Here is a 19,870-nt window from a genome sequence, read left to right as displayed (position 1 = left end):
TTTTTGATCCGTTTTTGAAGCACAAAATCCGTGATTTCGTACACGCTGTTCGACGTGCGCCCTGCACGAGTCCAACACCGGTACCCACAGCGGGGCAAGAACGGTGGCGATGCTACGGTTGCGAGGTGTGACGGAAAGGTCGTGGCGGTTGTGGTGAAGCGGCGTTGTGGTTGGTGGTTGATGTTGTGGTTGTGGTGGTAATCATGGCGGTTGGTCCAAAATAAAGATAGTAAAAGAAAAACGGCTATCCTGAAGAGTCGCAGCTCGCATAAATGACATGTATTCCCACTAGACAACGGGTTTGGGCCTAACTACACATGCACTTACCGAGATACCTCACCTAAGGGACCTGAATGGTGGTTTGCGAATTTGGTAACCACAACAATATAATGGTGTGCATATGCACATCATTTTTTTTCTACATCAGATCCAAGAAGGCTGACTGGTGGCCATTTTAGTTGTAAAAATGCTGGACATGAAATCAGAGCCATATCCCTGGACATATCACGTGCTTTTGACACGGTCTGGCACCCTGCCCTGCTCACCAAACTTTCTTCCTATGGTATCTAAGGCCATCTACAATCATGACTCACAGACTTCCTCTCCTGTCACAGTCAACATGTGGCCCTAAATGGAGTTCTTTCATCCCCTCTTCCTGTCCAGGCTGGAGTTCCTCAAGGCAACGTTCTGGGCCCTGTTCTTTTTCTGGTTTTCATCAATGATCTCTCCGACTCTCTGGAAAATCCTCTTTATCTCTTTGCTGATGACTCCACCCTCTGTCGTACCATTTGTCATCCCTCAGACCGGCAAGCAGCAGCCTCTTCACTTTCTGCAGATCTGGATAAAATCCCAAGCTGGTCCAACACGTCTTTCAATCCTGGCAAATCTCACTCTCACGATGTCTCTCCGAAAGGACCGTCTGGAACTCCCCCCCCCCACCCCTCCCATCTACTTCCTCAACAAACCACTTGAAGAAGTCCTTTCACTCAAGCTTCTGGGTCTCACTATCTGCCATGATCTTTCCTGGGAAAGCCACAATTCCAACCTGGCCTCCAAAGCCAGTCACCAACTGGGAATCCTCCGTCGTGCAAAGTCCTTCCTCGGTCCGCCTGAGCTCTTGACCACATACAAAGTTTTCGTCCGCAGCCTGATGGAGTACTGCTCTCCCCTCTGGGCTGGTGTTCCTGCCTCTCACCTTTCTCGGCTTCACGCTGTGGAAACCAAGGCATTTCGGATCATTGGTATCTCCCGCGATGAGGCTGAGTTTTTGGGCCTCTTTTACTCTCTCACCACAGGCAGGTCGGTGGTCTTTCTTTCTTCTACCGTCTTCTCTCCGGTCTCGCACCCCCTGCTCTGTCTGCGATTTGTCCTCACCACATTTCCACAGGGCGCTCAAAGTCCGCCAACAACCCCCTTCTGTTAAAACCACCAAAATCACGAATCACTGCTCACCTTCTCTCTTTTTTCCCACCATTGGAATAAACTCCCTCATTCTGTTCAATCCCATTCTTCCCTCCAGGCCTTCAAAACAGCTGTTCACCACCACATCTTATCATCTCCCATCCAAATCCTCGATGTTTTCTACCCCCGTGAATTCACCCCAAACCCACCTCCTTCAAATTCCCTGCTTTCCTTCCTAAAAGTCCCTGTGATGTCCATCTTGTATACCCCGTGTTCCCCGCCCCATCCCTCTCCCTTCCACAGATCTCCTTTCCCACTGGTTTGTTCTCCCCTCTCCCGCCCTTCTTGTCTCATGCCCCCCTTGCTGTGTGTTGTGTGCTAGCTCTCATACAAGCTTTGACAAGGTATACAAATTTTTTTTAAAAGGACACTATCATCGGTTGTGCTACAGATCCTACACAAGGGAGGAAAAGGCTGCAGCAGTGCGACATGTGAAGACCATAATTATGAAGCTCAATATGAGACAGCTCAAAGTCACTCATACAATGAGGTGTTCCTGTTTATCAGGAATGAAATCTCTTGTCATTGAAAAGGTGAAGGACTCCTTCAAGAAGCATCTCTGCTGAAAGCTAGAAAGAAAGTTTGGTGAAACCCAAAACATCTTCGCCGATGAGAAAAAGAAACTTCTTCGCTATCCTAACAACTTGTCAATAATTGAACTTGCCAAGGTCTACCAGATTCTGAAAGTGGAGCTGTCGACCCTGAAATCTCTCACTGCAGAAGATGTTATAGCAACGGCAGCCCTTCAGGTGAGAGCAGACATCAGAATATAGACTCATGGCCAAATGAGGTTTTGGGTGGCATACCCCTACCCAAGGTAGAACAAGTCACAACCTATTTTTTTCTTGAAGAGGGATGTTTGGAGAGTTATAAAATCATGGTTGTGAACCTGAGATCATTGCACAACATTTTGAAAATCACGTTTACATAATATGTACCACTGCAGAATGCAAAAATGGATTTAATCGCCATAGATTTTGGCTCATATATTTGTTAATACTGGTGCTACAAACACAAATTTGGTACCAAAATGTGCGGAATGATGACATGTATATCTGTAAAAACCATTTGTGATGTAACAAAGGCTTTTGTGTGACCTACAGGCAAAAAATAGTGGAATTTTACTCAACAAATCAGCTTCGGGTTTACCAATAAATATCAACTAAACAATTAATTTCTTCATAAGTATTTGAGTTGTATTACTACATATTACATCAAAATAACCCTCTATCATTCTCCTTTTTAGAAATATAACTCATAAAGATAAATCAGTTGAATTTAATCGAGTTATTACCAAAACCATATGTCACACCCCCCTAAAAGTAACCGACATTGATTAATTTATAATACATGTATATGCATTAACCAAACAAGAATGATTTTAAATCCAGTTGCAGAAAATCAATTTTGAGCTTGATTGCCTTTTTCTAAAACTACTGATATATACTTATCTTTAATTATTTCATTTCAGATGCTTGTGCTGACAATTGATCTGCAATTATGGATCTGGAAGCACCTGTTGTGAAGCGGCGTAAAATTGACACTGACCACTGCATCATATGCTTTAAACCCATCAAGCTAAAAAGCAAGAAGTTGTAAAGAACCCAACATTTAATGGTTTGAGTGCAATCTTCAAAGCAAGTCAAATCAGAAAAGATGATGTCTACGAAAGTATCTGGCCTTTGCAACAAGACATATTGAGTCTTGATTTGAAAGTATCATTCCACAAATCATGTCGGGCCAAGTATACCAGCAAGTCAAATATCTCCACATCCAACCCCAGTGAGAATGACCAGCAACCATGCACATCTGCGGCAACAGAACACACAAGAATCAGCAGAAATGAAACAGCTGGGTTTGACATCAGGACTAACTGCTTCATTTGAGGAAGATCCAACACTTCCAGAAACAAGCTTTCACCGGTATCTACAGGAACTGGACAGTCCACCAGAGAAAAAGTTCTGGCAGCAGCTGACAAAAGACAAGACAATAAAATACACATGCGCATGCTTGCCTTTCCAGATTTGTTCGCCTATGATGCCAACCAAGTACCACAGGTTATGCTATTCACACTATATTTCAGAAAGGAACATCACTGCTGCAATTCGTAAATCAGGAGAGGAAACAATGGGCACATTACATGATGAAGCTTTTGATGAACTGAAATGTTATCTGGAACAAACTGTGTTCTCCAAAACTAAGACAGTCACAACCCTCGTTCATCTGAAAGATGAATACGTTGGATATTTGGTTTCACTGGGTACCACGAATGCAGAACAGTATAAAACTTGGAAGTTGAAGGAGCGATTAACTAAATATTATGGTGACCAAATAGTCTGTGTAACATTTGATGGCCACACTGACATCATATGCTCTTCTTCTATGACCTTATGTGATGCCCTGAGAAAAGCCACGATTCTGCAGAGCATGACTGATGAACCAGAATATGAAGACATCCCGTCTGATGTACCATCAGCCACAGATAGTGAAATGCATACTTTGCATGCTGCAGCTGGTATCCTGAGGAAGCACATGGCTGATATCGAGCATGTTGGAAATATGTATGCACCTGTCGAGGAAACAGATATTCAGCACTGTGCAGAATTTGTTCCTAATACACTCTACGACTTTATTCAGTGGTGCACCAGTGAGAAATCACACACAAATGTAACCAGCTGTAGTGATAAAGGTGTTATGGAGAACAACCTGAGGACGATCGCCATTTGTCACAATATAATATCACGAACAACATCTGAAGCGAGCAAATTACCAGGTGGCGATATGGACCCACAGCCATGTCGTGAAGCCTGTACTTTGGAACCCCGATGGTAATGGATGACAGGTCAGAGACAACAAACTTGAGCCTGTCATGTTCCAAAAGGATGCAGCCCCAAGGGAGGTTCGAGATCTCACGCATCTCTACTGCACCGACGATGACTGTAGGCAGAGCAGAACATGTCATCGTATCTGTGCAGGACTGACCTGCACTGAATTCTGCTCGTGTAGTGCAGATGATTGTCCAAATGTTGATGATTCTGTTGTCTTTGACGACAGCATTAATGAAGAGCGTGACTGAACTTTTAAATGTATTACATGTATTACTTCATGTAATAGATGCACATAAGTTACAGTGCATGTGATGAATTCATTATCGTCATATGTGAAATAGCTTATATCAACATGATGTCTATAAAAGTCACTTTCACAATTGTGTCAGAATCTTAAGTCAATTCTTCATGTTGCATATCTGCTTCGGGATTTCTATCGGTCAGCATTAGTGGGGTGACGTATGATTTCAGTTATAACTATATCATTTCAGTGACAATTATATCATAAGATATATTTTTCAAAGGGTAAATAAACTTGGATTATGTTGATGTAACAACTATGACTGCAAGTCCAATATTTTAGAAGTAATTAATGTTTTTGTTGATATTTATTGGTAAACCCGAAGCTGATTTGTTGAGTAAAATTCCACTATTTTTGCTTGTAGGTCACACAAAAGCCTTTGTTACATCACAAATAGTTTTTATATATATATATATATATATATATATATATATATATATATATATATATATATATATATATATATATATATATATATATATATATATATATATAGTTGAAAGTGTGTCTGTCTGTGTGTCTTGTGTGCATGTTTCTCTGTGACCTATGCACGCGAAAAGTACTGGACTGATCCTCACCAAACTTCACATGCTGACAGAACGTTCCCGGGAGTGTCCCGATGTAAAAGAATTGTACTTCCGACTTCCGAATTATGACGTCATCACCTGATTTCGTAACGTTAATTTTTCAAGTTCAGCCGATTGACATGGGGCCAACGCCATTTGCAATAGAATGAAAAAATAATGCTACAGTCAATTGAAGACAATGACTTCCGACTTCCCGGTTTCTGAATTATGACATCATCACCTGATTGCGTAACGTTAATTTTTCAAGGTCAGCCGATTGACATGGGGCCAACGGAATTTGCTAGAGAATGAGAATTAATTAAGTCGCAAATGATGACATGAAACCAGCCTCACATTGTTGAGGCATTATGGTTTTTTATCTGATGCGGCAATAAATCTTAACATTTTTGAACTCGTCTTCTGCATATAAAACATGGCGGGGAAAATATATATTATAGTGGTGATGGAAAAAAATAATAATGGTGGCAGCCTCTACAATTTTACAATTAACTGTGACATATACTCCTTCAGACCCGCCGTCATCCACGGGATTCCTGTGCGGAGCACGGGCATCCCTGCTAGTATATATATATATATATATATATATATATATATATATATATATATATATATATATATATATATATATATATATATATATATATATATATATATATATATATATATCATCATTCCGCACATTTTGGTACCAAATTTGTGTTTGTAGCACCAGTATTAACAAATATATGAGCCAATATGAGCCAAAATCTGTGGCGATTAAATCCATTTTTGCAGTCTGCAGTGGTACATATCATGTAAACGTGATTTTCAAAATGTTGTGCAATTATCTCAGGTTCACAACCATGATTTTCTAACTCCCCAAACATCCCTCTTCAAGAAAAAAATAGGTTGTGACTTGTTCTACCGTGGGTAGGGGTTTCTCACATTTTAGGCCCCTTTTTTAATTTGGCCACTAGCCTCTAAGATTTCCCCCAGGCCAAGCCACCACTGGTAGTGGAAGCAAAAGGGAGTGGACCCGTCATCGCAGAGTCTGTCACCCTCTTTCTATGATATTTGCTGACAGGTACCAAGGACAACGCCCATCCCAAAGAGTTTAACGGCTTGTAAGCTCCTTTGGTCACGACTGGGTATCTGCGATCTCTCATGGCAAAACAAAGCCACCCAAACACATCATTCTGCCATCTGCAGTCAAATCTGACTGGGAATGTAAAGTTCATATTGACCCTAACCGATATTGCCCAGTGTATCCTATTTGCACCATCTTACTCCCAGATGGAAGAGAGTGACACAGCCCTGTGTCTGCAGAAGCTCTCAGTGTCAGAAGATGATGTTCATCTTCCAGCAAACACCTATCCTGGAATGACGGACTTGAGGAGACCAGCTGTGGTGAGGGGACATCCCACAGAGTCAATGGAATTGCTATCTAACCCAAAGCAGTTGACGTGCAACCACCTAAAACCTTGCCTCCTGTTGACAAGACAAAGAAGAGAAGCATCAGTACCTCACCACTGATGCTGCCCTCACCACAAATACAATATTGGGCAAAGAGAGGAGCAACCACAAACTGAAGGCATAGAGGTTGACTGCCGTTGTCCTGCCTGCAAGATGGAAGAACCTCATTGGGGTTATGGCCTGCATATCAGAGGAAGAAGACCAATCAATCAGCAGCTGGACTGCTTCAACAGCCTGACTCAAGGTAACGTCACAGTCCTTCATGACACACATTAGCTATCTACCCACCATCGATGCTCCTGAAACACAAATGTCGACTGTCAACAAAGTGCCAAATCACTCACTCACCATAATACAATGTTCAGAGCTGACTAAGGTTGTAAGTGTCTTTGACCAGGCACTGTATGCAAAAGCTGCCGAGATAATATGAAAACATTCTGAGAATTAAATGTCTCCTCGGGGTGGGTGCAGTAAACAGCTGATTAACACGACTAAGTTACCTATCAGCAACGGTTATCACAATACTAAAATATACAGTATGCCATAGACTTAGACTAATTAAAAATCGTAGTTAGACTTTGCCCCCTAAGATGGTACTAATAAGTGAAATTTCTGTTGCTGGCCCATGGACAATTAGTAAAACAAAATAAAAAGCTGTGGTGGAAAACTTTTGGCCCACAATTAAAAGGTTATTTTAATTTCAGTGTCAAAAAAGCAATTTTTCAGTCCTAATCCGACTAAAAGAAACCGGTTGTGTTGAAATAGTGTGATAAGCTCCAAACAGATCAATATATTTGGATCACTTAATAATTAATGTGACAGCATGTACTAACAACAGTGCATATAAATAATATGGAATAGGCAAAGCCTAGAAGCGAACGTAGAATTCTTCTGACATTCGCTTCTTAAATATATCAAATTAAAGTATTTTTGCTATGAAAAAATAAATATTACCTCAACATTATACCTCAACATTACCTTCACAACAACAACTACACCGCCAAGAACAGGATCTCATCTAAAAAAATTAATATTACCTCAACATTACATTCACAACAACAACTACACCGCCGAGAACGGGATCTCATCTGCAAAAATAAATATTACCTCAACATTACTTTCACAACAACAACTACACCGCAAAGAACAGGATCTCTTCTAAAAAAATAAATATTACCTCAACATTATACCTCAACATTACCTTCACAACAACAACTACACCGCCAAGAACAGGATCTCATCTAAAAAAATAAATATTACGTCAACATTACTTTCACAACAACTACACCGCCGAGAACAGGATCTCATATAAAAAAATTAATATTACATCAACATTACCTTCATGACAACAACTACACCGCCAAGAACAGGATCTCATGTAAAAAAATAAATATTACCTCAACATTACCTTCACAACGACAACTACAATGCCTAGAACAGGATCTCATCTAAAAAAATTAATATTACCTTAACATTACCTTCACAACAACTACTACACTGCCTAGAACAGGATCTCATCTGAAAAAATATATATATTACCTCAACATTACCTTCACAACGACAACTACACCGCCGAGAACAGGATCTCATCTGAAAAAAAATATATGACCTCAACATTAAACCTCAACATTACCTTCACAACAACAACTACACCACCAAGAACAGGATCTCATCTGAAAAAAAATATATGACCTCAACATTAAACCTCAACATTACCTTCACAACAACAACTACACCACCAAGAACAGGATCTCATCTAAAAAAATTAATATTACACCGCCTAGAACAGGATCTCATCTATAAAAAAATACTGGAAGTGAACGTAGAATTCTTCTTACATTCGCTTCTGACTTTACCTATAACTTGTTGACAACTGTATACGCAATTTCTGGTTACTTCGGCCTGGATTCGGGATCAGCGATCAAATAACGTAAATCACGATTAAAAATTATCTTTTGATGATGCGGGAGATATCTTTATTAAAATCAGTGGAGGAAATATACACCATGTCTGATATTATTTGGGTCTTTCATGTCTCCGACGATGCCTTCATCTCCCGGCATGCATCATTCCCCATGACAAAAACCGGAAACAAAAAAAAAACAGAAGCAAAAAAAAAACCGGAAGCAAAAGGGTCATAGGCAACGACACGGATTCCAAATTGCCAGGGGTATTGTGTTGTTGTTATTGTTGTTTCCTATTCTCTCATGTGCACACGTTAAGTAAGAAGCTCACTGCCTTCGCTATAAAAAACACAGACATGTATTAAAACATTCCAATACTCTCAAAGGCATTCATGAGCGGTTCACACATTTTGGAGTGTAAAATTGGACCAGTTGTTGAAACATGATGGCTGTCAGAATGGTTTTTGAAAATGGTTACGTCATAATGGCGAGGTGAGCAACAGAATCATACTCATGTTTGTGAGTACACAGACTGTCGTGTATGTGATGCAAATTATTTTGAAGTGGGTTGAGAATGATTGGTTTTAAAGGTTAGAAAAACCATCGGTAAGGAAATATATCGTCCTTATTCATTGCATATCCCGCAGCATTACGATGAAAGACATCCTTGACATTTCTTGGGTTACTGTGAGTATCTCGTTTATACAACTTTTGAACAATCTGCCTTCAGCCTTCACCCCTCATAATGTTCAACAAAGTCAGTCAATGTCAGGAATGGAGCAATTTCTTTTTTTTTGGTGTGTGTGTGTGTGTGTGTGTGTGTGTGTGTGTGTGTGTGTGTGTGTGTGTGTGTGTGTGTGTGTGTATAGTATATATATATATATATATATATATATATATATATATATATATATATATATATATATATATATATATATATATATATATATATATATATATATATATATATATATATATATATATATATATATATATATATATATATATATATATATATATATATATATATATATATATATATATATATATATATATATATATATATATATATACATATATATATATATATGGAGAGGGGAGGGAAATGGGAGGAGGAAGGGGTGAGAGAGGGAGGAGAGGATGGGGAAGGAGGAAGGGGGAGGTAGAGGGGTGGGAGAGAGAGAGGGTGGGAGAGAGAGAGGGAGGGAGAGGGGTTGAAGAGAAAGGGGTTGGAGAGAGAGGGGTGGGGTAGAGAGGGAGGGGTGAGAGGGATGAGCGAGAGAGGGAGGGACGAGAGAGAGGGAGGAGTGAGGGAGAGGGGTCGGAGGGAGTTTAACGTCCATCCAGACGACACACACATTGATGAATCACCCTGCCTGTGAAACACTGGGATGACAGTTTATAGCTGGGTTGAGATTCAAACCCAGGCGAGCAGCTTAGAGAAAGTGTGCATACCTCTTGGCTATCCTGCCATGTTGTGGGGATTCATTACTTTGTACCCACTGAAAACATTTTTCAGTTCTCTCTTGAACTCGTTCGCATCCTCTAATGAATTTGGCCATCCTAACTCCGGAGATGTCCACATGGAGAACCAAGCCGTGGTATCGCCATGGAAGCATGCAGGGATCAAACCTTGAAGGGCGCTCACCAAGTGGCTTAAGCACTTAAGCAAGCACTCCAACAAAACGATTGAATAAATTTAAAAAAACAGGCACGCACAAACCCCTGTGGAGAATCCCATTACAAACCCAAATCTACCCATTTGTATATGCGTGCTGTCCATGTGTGCTGTCGACGTACCTCTTCATGTGCATGTGTGTGCTGTCGACGTACCTCTTCATGTGCATGTGTGTGCTGTCTACGTACCTTTTCATGCTTGCAGCAACTGCTGCATGCATGCCCGTACATGCAGCGATCTTTGCCCCACCCTCTGTTCAGCTCATTCTGAATGAGATTCGTACATGCTACATGCTACACTCTGGGGAAGCCGCAAATTCAAAACTAAACCATCAGTCCTTAACAGCCCCTCAACATATGCGTTCTTCAAAGCTCTTTGTGGTCCATGCCAACTGTGCATGCACACCGGCAATATACTCATCCTTTTACTCGCACAGGTGCACAGATTCTCACCGGCACACTCAACTTTACCTACACCCGTACTAGGTGGAACGTCCCGCGTGGTTTCTGTGCTGCAGCACGTCCGCTCCCCGTGTGTCAGAGCACATGGTTCGCAAGACGGCCACATAACTTCCACCATGGCGCACACACCATGGGGCCACGCACCATTTGGCCAGTGTGCGCGTTCGGTCCGCACGCCTGCGAATCCTGCACACTGTACACACGTAACCAAGCATGCAGACATGCAAACACACCTGCGGAGAGTCCCTCTTCAAATCTAAATCTATCCATTTATACCACGTCTGTGTGTGCTGTCTTCATACCTCTTCGTGCTTACAGTAAACTGACCTCCCAATCGGGACACGAACTGCGTGCATCATACCGCTATTGACTGTCGGGCACTCACCAAGTGGCTTAAGCACTCAAACAAACACTCCAACGAAATGGTTACTAAGGAATGGCTGGCTTGGCAAGTGATAGCAAGCTGCTTGGTAATGGGACATGTCCGCAAAAAACAAAACATTACTGATTTCTTGACATTTTCAGATTTCATTCCAAATTTTGACAGTTATTTAGTCCACGTGATCTGATCCTTACAACAGAAATTACATTTCAATTATTGCATAGTACAGGAAACAGATTGATCAGTTTTGATGGTACCCCACGGAGGCTGAGAATCCTCCATAGGACATCCCGATTCACTGAATGTAACGCTTTGCGGAGATCAACAAAGGCTGTGAGCAGCCCCTCCTGAAACTCTCATCTGTGTTCGGTGAGGACCTGAAGAGCAAGGATGCGGTCAATCGTTGACCTCTTTGGTGTACAGCCTGACTACTCTGGACACTGGTGCTCAAGCAGATAGTGGCGAACCCTCTCAATAATTATCAGAGCAAAGACCTTGCCTGGCACAGAGAGCAGCGTCACCCCTCGGGAGTTGGTGCAGTACTGGCGATCACCCTTCCCTTTCCAGAGAGGGACAACAAGGCCCCTCTTCCAGTCAGTTGGGATGATGCCTGTGTTCCAGACAGAGCACAGAAGTACATGCAACAACATGAGTACATTTCTACCAGCCTTGAGAAGTTCAGCATGGGTGCCACAGATCCCATGAGCTTTACCCCATTTCAACCGGTTCACCAAAGCCTGTTTTTCCACAAACAAAGGCGATTCACAGTTGAATGGAGGGTCAGCAACAGGGATAGTTACACCCCTGACATCCAACTCAACAGCTGGTGGGTCAGCCTGGTACAGCCACTTAAAGTAACCGGCCCAGCGGGCCTTCACTTCGGACTCCTCTGTGAAGAGCCGTCACCCTCTGCTCTACCTGCAGTACACTGTTGGACGAGCGCAATGCACACATTCCTCTGTAAGCAGTATGAGAATCAGCTGACCACAAGTGACACCCTCACCCTTCGCAGATTCCTCGCATGTGGGCCTCCTTGCCCACCTTCAGCGCATGTACAGTTTCATGCCTCAGCTCTCTGAACAGCTCAGCTCTGCCGTTAAGCCTGGCCCTGTGACTCCGGTCAATGGTGTCCCTTATCCCTTGAGAGACAAAGTTCTTCTTCGCCTGATGGTGGATTCCATGACATCCACCAGCAACATCATGGATGCTAGTGTTGAAGGCACTCCACAACTCTTCAGGATTTCCCAAAACACCCAGACCACCCCCCCCCCACCCCTCCAAAATCCACACTCAGCCTGTTCGCAAACTCCTTCGCTACCCTGACACACTGACATTTATTAGTGTGTATGTATATATATATATATATATATATATATATATATATATATATATATATATATATATATATATATATATATATATATATATATATATATATCTATATATCTATATATCTATATATCTATATATCTATATATCTATATATATATATATATATATATATATATATATATATATATATATATATATATATATATATATGCAATTCAAACTCTGATTTGATATTTGCATTTCATAAAGTGGTTTCTCGATATAAATGGTAATTAAGATAATTGGTAACTGCATCTGCACCTTTTATTATATGTTTTATGTCTGCTCTCCAACATCTTGTAACAATTCCCCATACATTATACATTCCCCTTCTCAACCATACCCTCTCCTCCCCATTTTCCATTACCTCAATCTGCCCCTTCAGTATGTAATATTTGGAGGTACTTTATTATATTATATTGGTGTTCACATTCTCAAAAGTTGTTGCTAGGAATTAGATTTCAGTGCTGGTTCACTGTTGGAGAGTTATGGCTATGATGCATTCAATCCTAATGGCCGCTCACTCTTGCAAACCTGCACTTGGCAAAAGTGGCGAACAGGCCAAACTCCATCTTGACACGAGTTGAGGGAGGTCTTTGTCGTGCAGTGGAATGAAATAGGCTGGCTTTATGTTTTCGGTGGGAACTTTGTTTACCTGGCTGCCATCCTTTGCAGCCACATCAGCCATATTGTCCCTTCGAGCCTGGTGCAAGGTAAGTGCTGCTCGTGTTGCTGCTCCAGCCACACCAACCATTGCCTGCAGGAGACACAGCCTTCGCTGAGGTCAGGTTTCAAAGGCCAGGTGTGACTTCAAGAGGCATCGTTTAGTCAGGTTTACAGTACCAAGCAAGAAAAACGAAAAGTACAAATGAATAATCAATCAAATGAAATAGAACGAGCTTGGGTATTGAATGACCGAATAATTTAGTGAATATAATAATGATGATAACAATAATCATTTTGGTTTTATTGACAAACATCAAACAAGAAGTCTAAAGAACAAGAATATTTTGGTTTACAAAGGATATTAAAAAAAAAAATTCTGAATATGATGGGGAGTGGGGAGGGGGTGGGGTCCACCTTGGCAAGACTAGCAAAGCAGAATAGAATTGTGGAGAGAACAGGCAGAGGAGAGATGAGGGGTATTGTTGCTTCCAAAGCGATGGCGAAGTCATTAGTCACATCAGCAGCAAGTCTAGGCAAACAGGAAGAAAAGCAAAAAATAAATAAATAAAAACCGGATGAAGGAAATAACAAGCATTTAGGAGAATCTATAAGTCGTCTATATCTATGTCATCTATAAGTAAACAAAGTGGTTTTAATCAAACAGACTTACCTCCACTTCTTGGCATCACAGTCAAGCACAGATCTATGGATGCACAAAAAAAGTTGTGCCTTTGTAAAAAAAAAAAAACAACAAGAATTATTAATCCTGCTCCATCCTTTACGGTATGCACAGGAAGAGTCAATTTGTCAATATAACGAACAGACAGATATAAACTAGGTTTATAAAGATGAGCAAGTACGAAATGAAGGACAAGCGACAGGGAATCGATGGCAATGCAGACGGAAAATGAGTGGCGACGGCGACAGTTTCCCAACAAAAATATCATATTGTGACTTATGTAATCTGATTAAAATCTCATCAGATCTCAACAGAAACTTTTGTAAAGGCTTTCTATCACAAGATAGTGATTTAGGAAATCACTTAAGAATGGTTAATAATGCTTCTGCATTTTGCAGAAGCTGAAAAGCTTGTCACAGTTCTTTCACGAGAACAACACACTTCGTTACTCTCCAAGTACACACATACCCTTTCATCCAAGCGAATCCGATTTGACCGAGCATCCCGACACCATCTGCAGAAAATAAGAAGTGGTTTGTTATCAGCACTGCACAACTTGTACATAAACCATGAAGAAACTGCAAGATCAATGACAGTGGCCAGAAACTGAGTGATAAAATCAATTGCAATAAGTAAATACAGCAGTAATACTGTAACGTACACGGAGACTTGTATCAACTACGTTGTATTCAGAACAGTACAAAACTAGAGGGGGAGCATTCGGTAGAGTGCAAAACCTCCGCCACCAATACTGCTAGGTCACTCAAGTGAACCTGATATCCTATTCATTCAATTTGACGTTAATAGTGCTCACAGAGTTATAGTTTGCAACTTTCCCTTTTACTTTGAACTTTTACATACTCAATTCATTCATCATAACTAGATTCCTTGAGACAGAAATTGATTTTATGTGGGTATATCCACGTGAAGTTCCAAAATCAGCCGCAATTATAATTTTGGCATGTTTTTTGTTGGAAATCACTTATAACATGTAGAAATGCGAAAAAAAATTCGAAATTTTGTTAAAAAAAAAAAGTTGCAACATTTTTTTTCTCTAACAATTTTTTTTTGGGGGGGGAGTTGGAAATCACTTAAAATATGTAGAAATGCCAAAAAAAAAAAAATTCAAATGTTTTTTCAAATTCGCCGCCATAGCGGCCATATTGGATTTTGGACCAAGTCCAAAATCTAATGGTATGATCCTTGAACCAGACCTAACCCCCCCACCAAGTTTCGTCAAAATACGTCGAGGAGTTTTTCTGTAATACTGTTCACAAACAAACAAACAAACAAACAGAAAGGGGTGAAAACAGTAACCTCCATCCATCTTCGATGGCGGAGGTTAACTAGAGGGGGAGCACTCGGGAGAGTGCAAAACCTCCGCCGCCAATACTGCTGGGTCACTCAAGTGAACCTGATATCTTATTCATTAAATATGATGTCAACAGTGCTGACAGTGATAGTTCTTTTCTCCAACATTTTTTTTTGGGGGGGGGGGGTGGAAATCACTTAAAACAAGTAGAAATGCAAAAAAAGAAATCGAAATTTTGTTGAAAAAAAAGTTGCAAAAATTTTTTTCTCGCCTTTTTTTTTGGAGCGGGGGGGGTGGAAAACACTTAAAACATGTACAAATGCAAAAAAAAAAATTTTTTTTCGAACAATTTTTTTGGGGGGGGTTGGAAATCACTTAAAATGTAGGAATGCAAAAAAAAAATTTTCTGTAACAATTTTTTTGGGGGGGGGGTTGGAAATCACTTAAAACGTAGAAATGCAAAAAAAAAAATTTTCTCTAACAATTTTTGGGGGGGTTGGAAATCACAAAACATGAAGAAATGCAACAAAAATTTTTTTTTTTTCTCTAACAATTTTTTTTTGGGGGGGGTAATTTTTTTGGGGGTGGGGGTTGGAAATCACTTAAAATATGTAGAAATGCAAAAAAAAAAAATTTTTCTTAAACTTTTTTTTGGGGGGGGGGACCAAGTCCAAAATTTAATGGCATGATCCTTGGACCAGACCTAACCCCCCCACCAAGTTTCGTCGAAATTCGTCGAGGAGTTTTTCCGTAATACTGTTCACAAACAAACAAACAAACACACAAACAAACAAACAAATAAACCAATGTCACCCGCAGGGTGACCCGTATCTTGCCAAAAGGTGACCACGTGACTTCTTTAAGGTCACACTGAGGTGAACAGAGCTGCTATCCACCAGGAGCGACTCCTTGAGGAATATCTGCCAACGAGAGATTCCGATGAGAATCGTTCTACAGAGTAACCATGAAAAATGTGTTTGCCTCATAACGTCACCAAATGACGTCACAATATCTCAAGCTTGACAAATCTAGAAAGCACTCATCGAGGTGTTCAATTTGAGGTACTACACGATATGGTTCCCAAAACTTGAAAATTTGACCTTGGGGTCAAATATGTTTGACCTCAGGCGCTAACCATGAAGGTCAAGGCCAATCGCCACCAAAAATTAATAAGCTGAGCGCCAGACTATGAACTATATTCCCATGAAGTTTGAAGACGATCCGATCAAAATTACTCAAAAAATAAGGGTTTCTTCGACTCCCCTGATTTGCGACAAAGTGACCTTGACCTTCAAAATTTTGTGCGCTGAAAGGGACCTCTGTAGGCCTCTGATATGCGAAGTTACAAAAATTTCCAATGATAACTGTGCTCTGCAGAATTTTTTATACGTGATTACAGACAAAATAAATAAATAAATAAATAAATAAAAACATACAAGCTGACTAACATATCTTGCAAAAACTTCGTTTTGGCAAGATAACAAACAGAAAGGGGTGAAAACAGTAACCTCCATCCATCTTCGAAGATGGCGGAGGTTAATAATGCTTAATATACAACTTGTATTTTGATGGAAACTAATGCACGTTATTGCACAGAAACCTGTCTTTCAAGGACTTGTTATAGGATATTACTGTTTCTTCTTCTTTCATGTGCAGCACATGGCTGTGAGTAAGCATCATTTCCTGGGGGGCACGGCTATGCTGCTGATGTGGTGCCCGCTGGAGGTGAGAGAAATAATTTGGAATTTTTTCAGGGTGCCAGCGATAGATTGCTCGCCTACTCTTCGTGAAGAACACCGAGGGATCTTTAACGTCCACCAACTAATACTGGCAGACTGCACACCCCCCTTTTAACGTCCATCCGAGGGACGGCACACACATTGATGCCTCATCATGTCTGCGAAGCATAAATGATGACGGGCACCAGGATGACAGTTTATAGCTGGGCCAAGATTCAAACCCAGGCTAGATATCTCCGAGGCGAGTGTGCGTAGCTCTGGGTCATCTTGCATTTTATCTTGTGATAGAAGCCCAGTGGCATAACGGGTACCGCGCTAGCCTCACAAGTGAAATGACAAGTGTTCCAGTCCCATGTGGGGAAAAAACCTTTAAGCAAGTTTCCTTATTCCAGATGCCCCTGTTTACCTAACACTGAGTAATAACTGAGCTGTTAATCAATTGGCGGATCGCTTTCCGATAGTGGGATAGTGGGCCTGACGTTGTGTCGAAAGTAAGTGGTCTCGTCTTCTCGGCTATCCCTTGGCACCAGGTTGAAATCTCACTTACACTTGTTTCTATCTCAACAGTGGCATTGCAGTGTAAGCAGCAGCCTTGGCTATCTTTGACAAACAAATTCGCGTACACACCGGTGTTTTCAGGTTAACTGTGAATGGCAATCATTGACAATGAAGGGCATGGATCATTCCGATTTCCTTTTGAAATTACAATAATAAAATGCTATGCAGGATGATTGAAGAAATCAGGATTCATAATATACTGGAATGATGTGCCGTCCATTGTGGATCTCACTTCGAAGCAGCCATGTTGCTGTAGTGGCAGCAATGGAGGCAGAGCTATCACCAACACCAGCTTCTTTCAGCACACCTTGCAATGCGATGCTTCCAGAAACACCACTACAGAATGCCTATCACATCAGCACACCACTTTAAATAATCAGCATTAGTTCAATAGAATCCCACACATCAGCACCAGCACTGTCACATCCAAAGACTATCATTCCATTTTACTACCTTAAAATTTATTGGATGACCAAATAAGCCTTTCAGGTGTCCACATTTACCAAAATTGAGTGCAAGCGATTTTGACACTTTCAGAGTATTTATATGAAAGGTATGTATACCAGAGTTGGTGTCAAAGCCACCCAATGCTCGCCTGTTTATACATTTATCGTTTTTAAAAGACGAGTTTAATAATTAATATTTTTTTATAATTCTCTAACAATTTTTTTTTGGGGGGGGGGGTTGGAAATCACTTAAAACATGGAGAAATGCAAAAAAAAATTTCTCTAACAATTTTTTTTTGGGGGGGGGGATTGGAAACCACTTAAAGTATGTAGAAATGCAAAAAATAAAAATAAAAAATTTCTCTACTAACAATTTTTTTGGGGGGGGGGGACCAAGTCCAAAATCTAATGCCATGATCCTTGGACCATACCTAACCCCCCCCACCAAGTTTTGTCAAAATCCTAAACACTTAAAACATGTAGAAATGCAAAAAAAAGAAATCGAAATTTTGTTGAAAAAAAAGTTGCAAAACATTTTTTTTTCTCTAACAATTATTTTTGGGGGGAGGGGTGGAAATCACTTAAAACATGTAGAAATGCAAAAAAAAAAAAATTTTCTCTAACAATTTTTGAGGGGGGTTGGAAATCACTTAAAACATGTAAAAATAAAAAAAAAAAATTTTTTTCTCTATCAATTTTTTTTTTGGGGGGGGGGGTTGGAAATCGCTTATAACATGTAGAAATGCAAAAAAAAGAAATCGAAATTTTGTTGAAAAAAAAGTTGCAAAACATTTTTTTTTCTCTAACAATTATTTTTGGGGGGAGGGGTGGAAATCACTTAAAACATGTAGAAATGCAAAAAAAAAATTTTTTTCTCTAACAATTTTTGGGGGGGGTTGGAAATCACTTAAAACATGTAAAAATGCAAAAAAAAAATTTTTTTCTCTAACAATTTTTTTTTTGGGGGGGGGGTTGGAAATCGCTTATAACATGTAGAAATGCAAAAAAAAAGAAATCGAAATTTTGAAAAAAAAGTTGCAAAAATTTTTTTCTCTAACAATTTTTTGGGGGGGTGGGGGGGTGGGGGGGTTGGAAATCACTTAAAACATGTAAAAATGCAAAAAAAAAATTTTTCTCTAACAAATTTTTTTTGGGGGGGGACCAAGTCAAAAATCTAATGGCATGATCCTTGGACCATACCTAACCCCCCCACCAAGTTTCGTCGAAATCCGTCGAGGAGTTTTTCCGTAATACAAAAAATTTAACATTTTCACGCTCACGCTGGGGGTATCGCTATAGCTCTCTGTTCTTCGAACAGGCGAGATAAAAATGAAGCAATGTTTTTACAATTGGTACATTATATAGTATATTCAGATGTGTTACCATACAATAGATACCTGCAATGTGTCCCAGGCTTGGTATTGAATGTAGTCAGGACTTACACTGTCTGGATAACCCTGGGGTAGGAAGATATCCTAAACACACAACACCACACCATTCGGTGAATACACTCCTGGATCTCGTGTTTTGCTCACTCAAAAAGGAGATCTCAGTATTAAATCCAAAATAATGTACTTGGGAGCATATGGTCGGATGGAATGGAGAGTCGAGCAATTAATGGGTTAACGGTGTATGCAACGGAGGAGAATACAAAAGGTCGATTTTAAGGTTTTGCAGCAAAAAGGAGACCAGTGTTAAGTAATGTCAGAAACCGCACTAAATGTCCTCGAGAGAACATTTCAATGAACACACCAAGGTGGTTATTAAAAGGTCAAAGCCAGTGAGGAATGTAGAGAGTGGAGAATGTTGCACGAGCCCCTTGAGAAGTAAATTGGGCTTTCCCAAATCTAAAAATGTAATTTCAAACGTCAGGTCACCTTAGTTGTTAATCGTAGTTTTGAACAAAATGTTTGAAGACGATGATGATCTTCGTTAAATGTGAGTTCAATGGGATAATAAATAGAAACCCAAACATGAGATCCCTCTTTATCGTATTGAGTGGTACAATCCACTTCTCAGGGACTTGGACACTTAGGATACAAAAC

The 19,870-nt window shown here is 40.3% G+C and overlaps 1 protein-coding gene across 6 annotated transcripts in view; it reads right to left on the bottom strand.

The window, feature by feature from the left end:
• Positions 1–19,870, bottom strand: part of RUSF1 (RUS family member 1) — an 80,877-nt gene that overhangs the window by 42,813 nt on the left and 18,194 nt on the right. For all 6 annotated transcript variants that reach the window (XM_085887846.1, XM_085887848.1, XM_085887850.1 and 3 more), the window contains 6 exons: positions 19,223–19,300; positions 17,612–17,726; positions 14,239–14,284; positions 13,762–13,794; positions 13,506–13,620; positions 13,081–13,182 (listed from right to left, as the gene is read on the bottom strand). In XM_085887846.1, the coding sequence (XP_085743972.1) occupies positions 13,081–13,182; positions 13,506–13,620; positions 13,762–13,794; positions 14,239–14,284; positions 17,612–17,726; positions 19,223–19,300 (489 nt within the window). The remainder of the gene's footprint in view (positions 1–13,080; positions 13,183–13,505; positions 13,621–13,761; positions 13,795–14,238; positions 14,285–17,611; positions 17,727–19,222; positions 19,301–19,870) is intronic.

The sequence above is a fragment of the Eptatretus burgeri genome, chromosome 7 (assembly GCF_056783735.1).
Source record: "Eptatretus burgeri isolate ZD-2024b chromosome 7, Ebu_testis_v1, whole genome shotgun sequence".
In the NCBI taxonomy this organism is placed as follows: Eukaryota; Metazoa; Chordata; class Myxini; order Myxiniformes; family Myxinidae; genus Eptatretus; species Eptatretus burgeri.
This window is presented reverse-complemented; position numbering and strand designations above follow the sequence as displayed.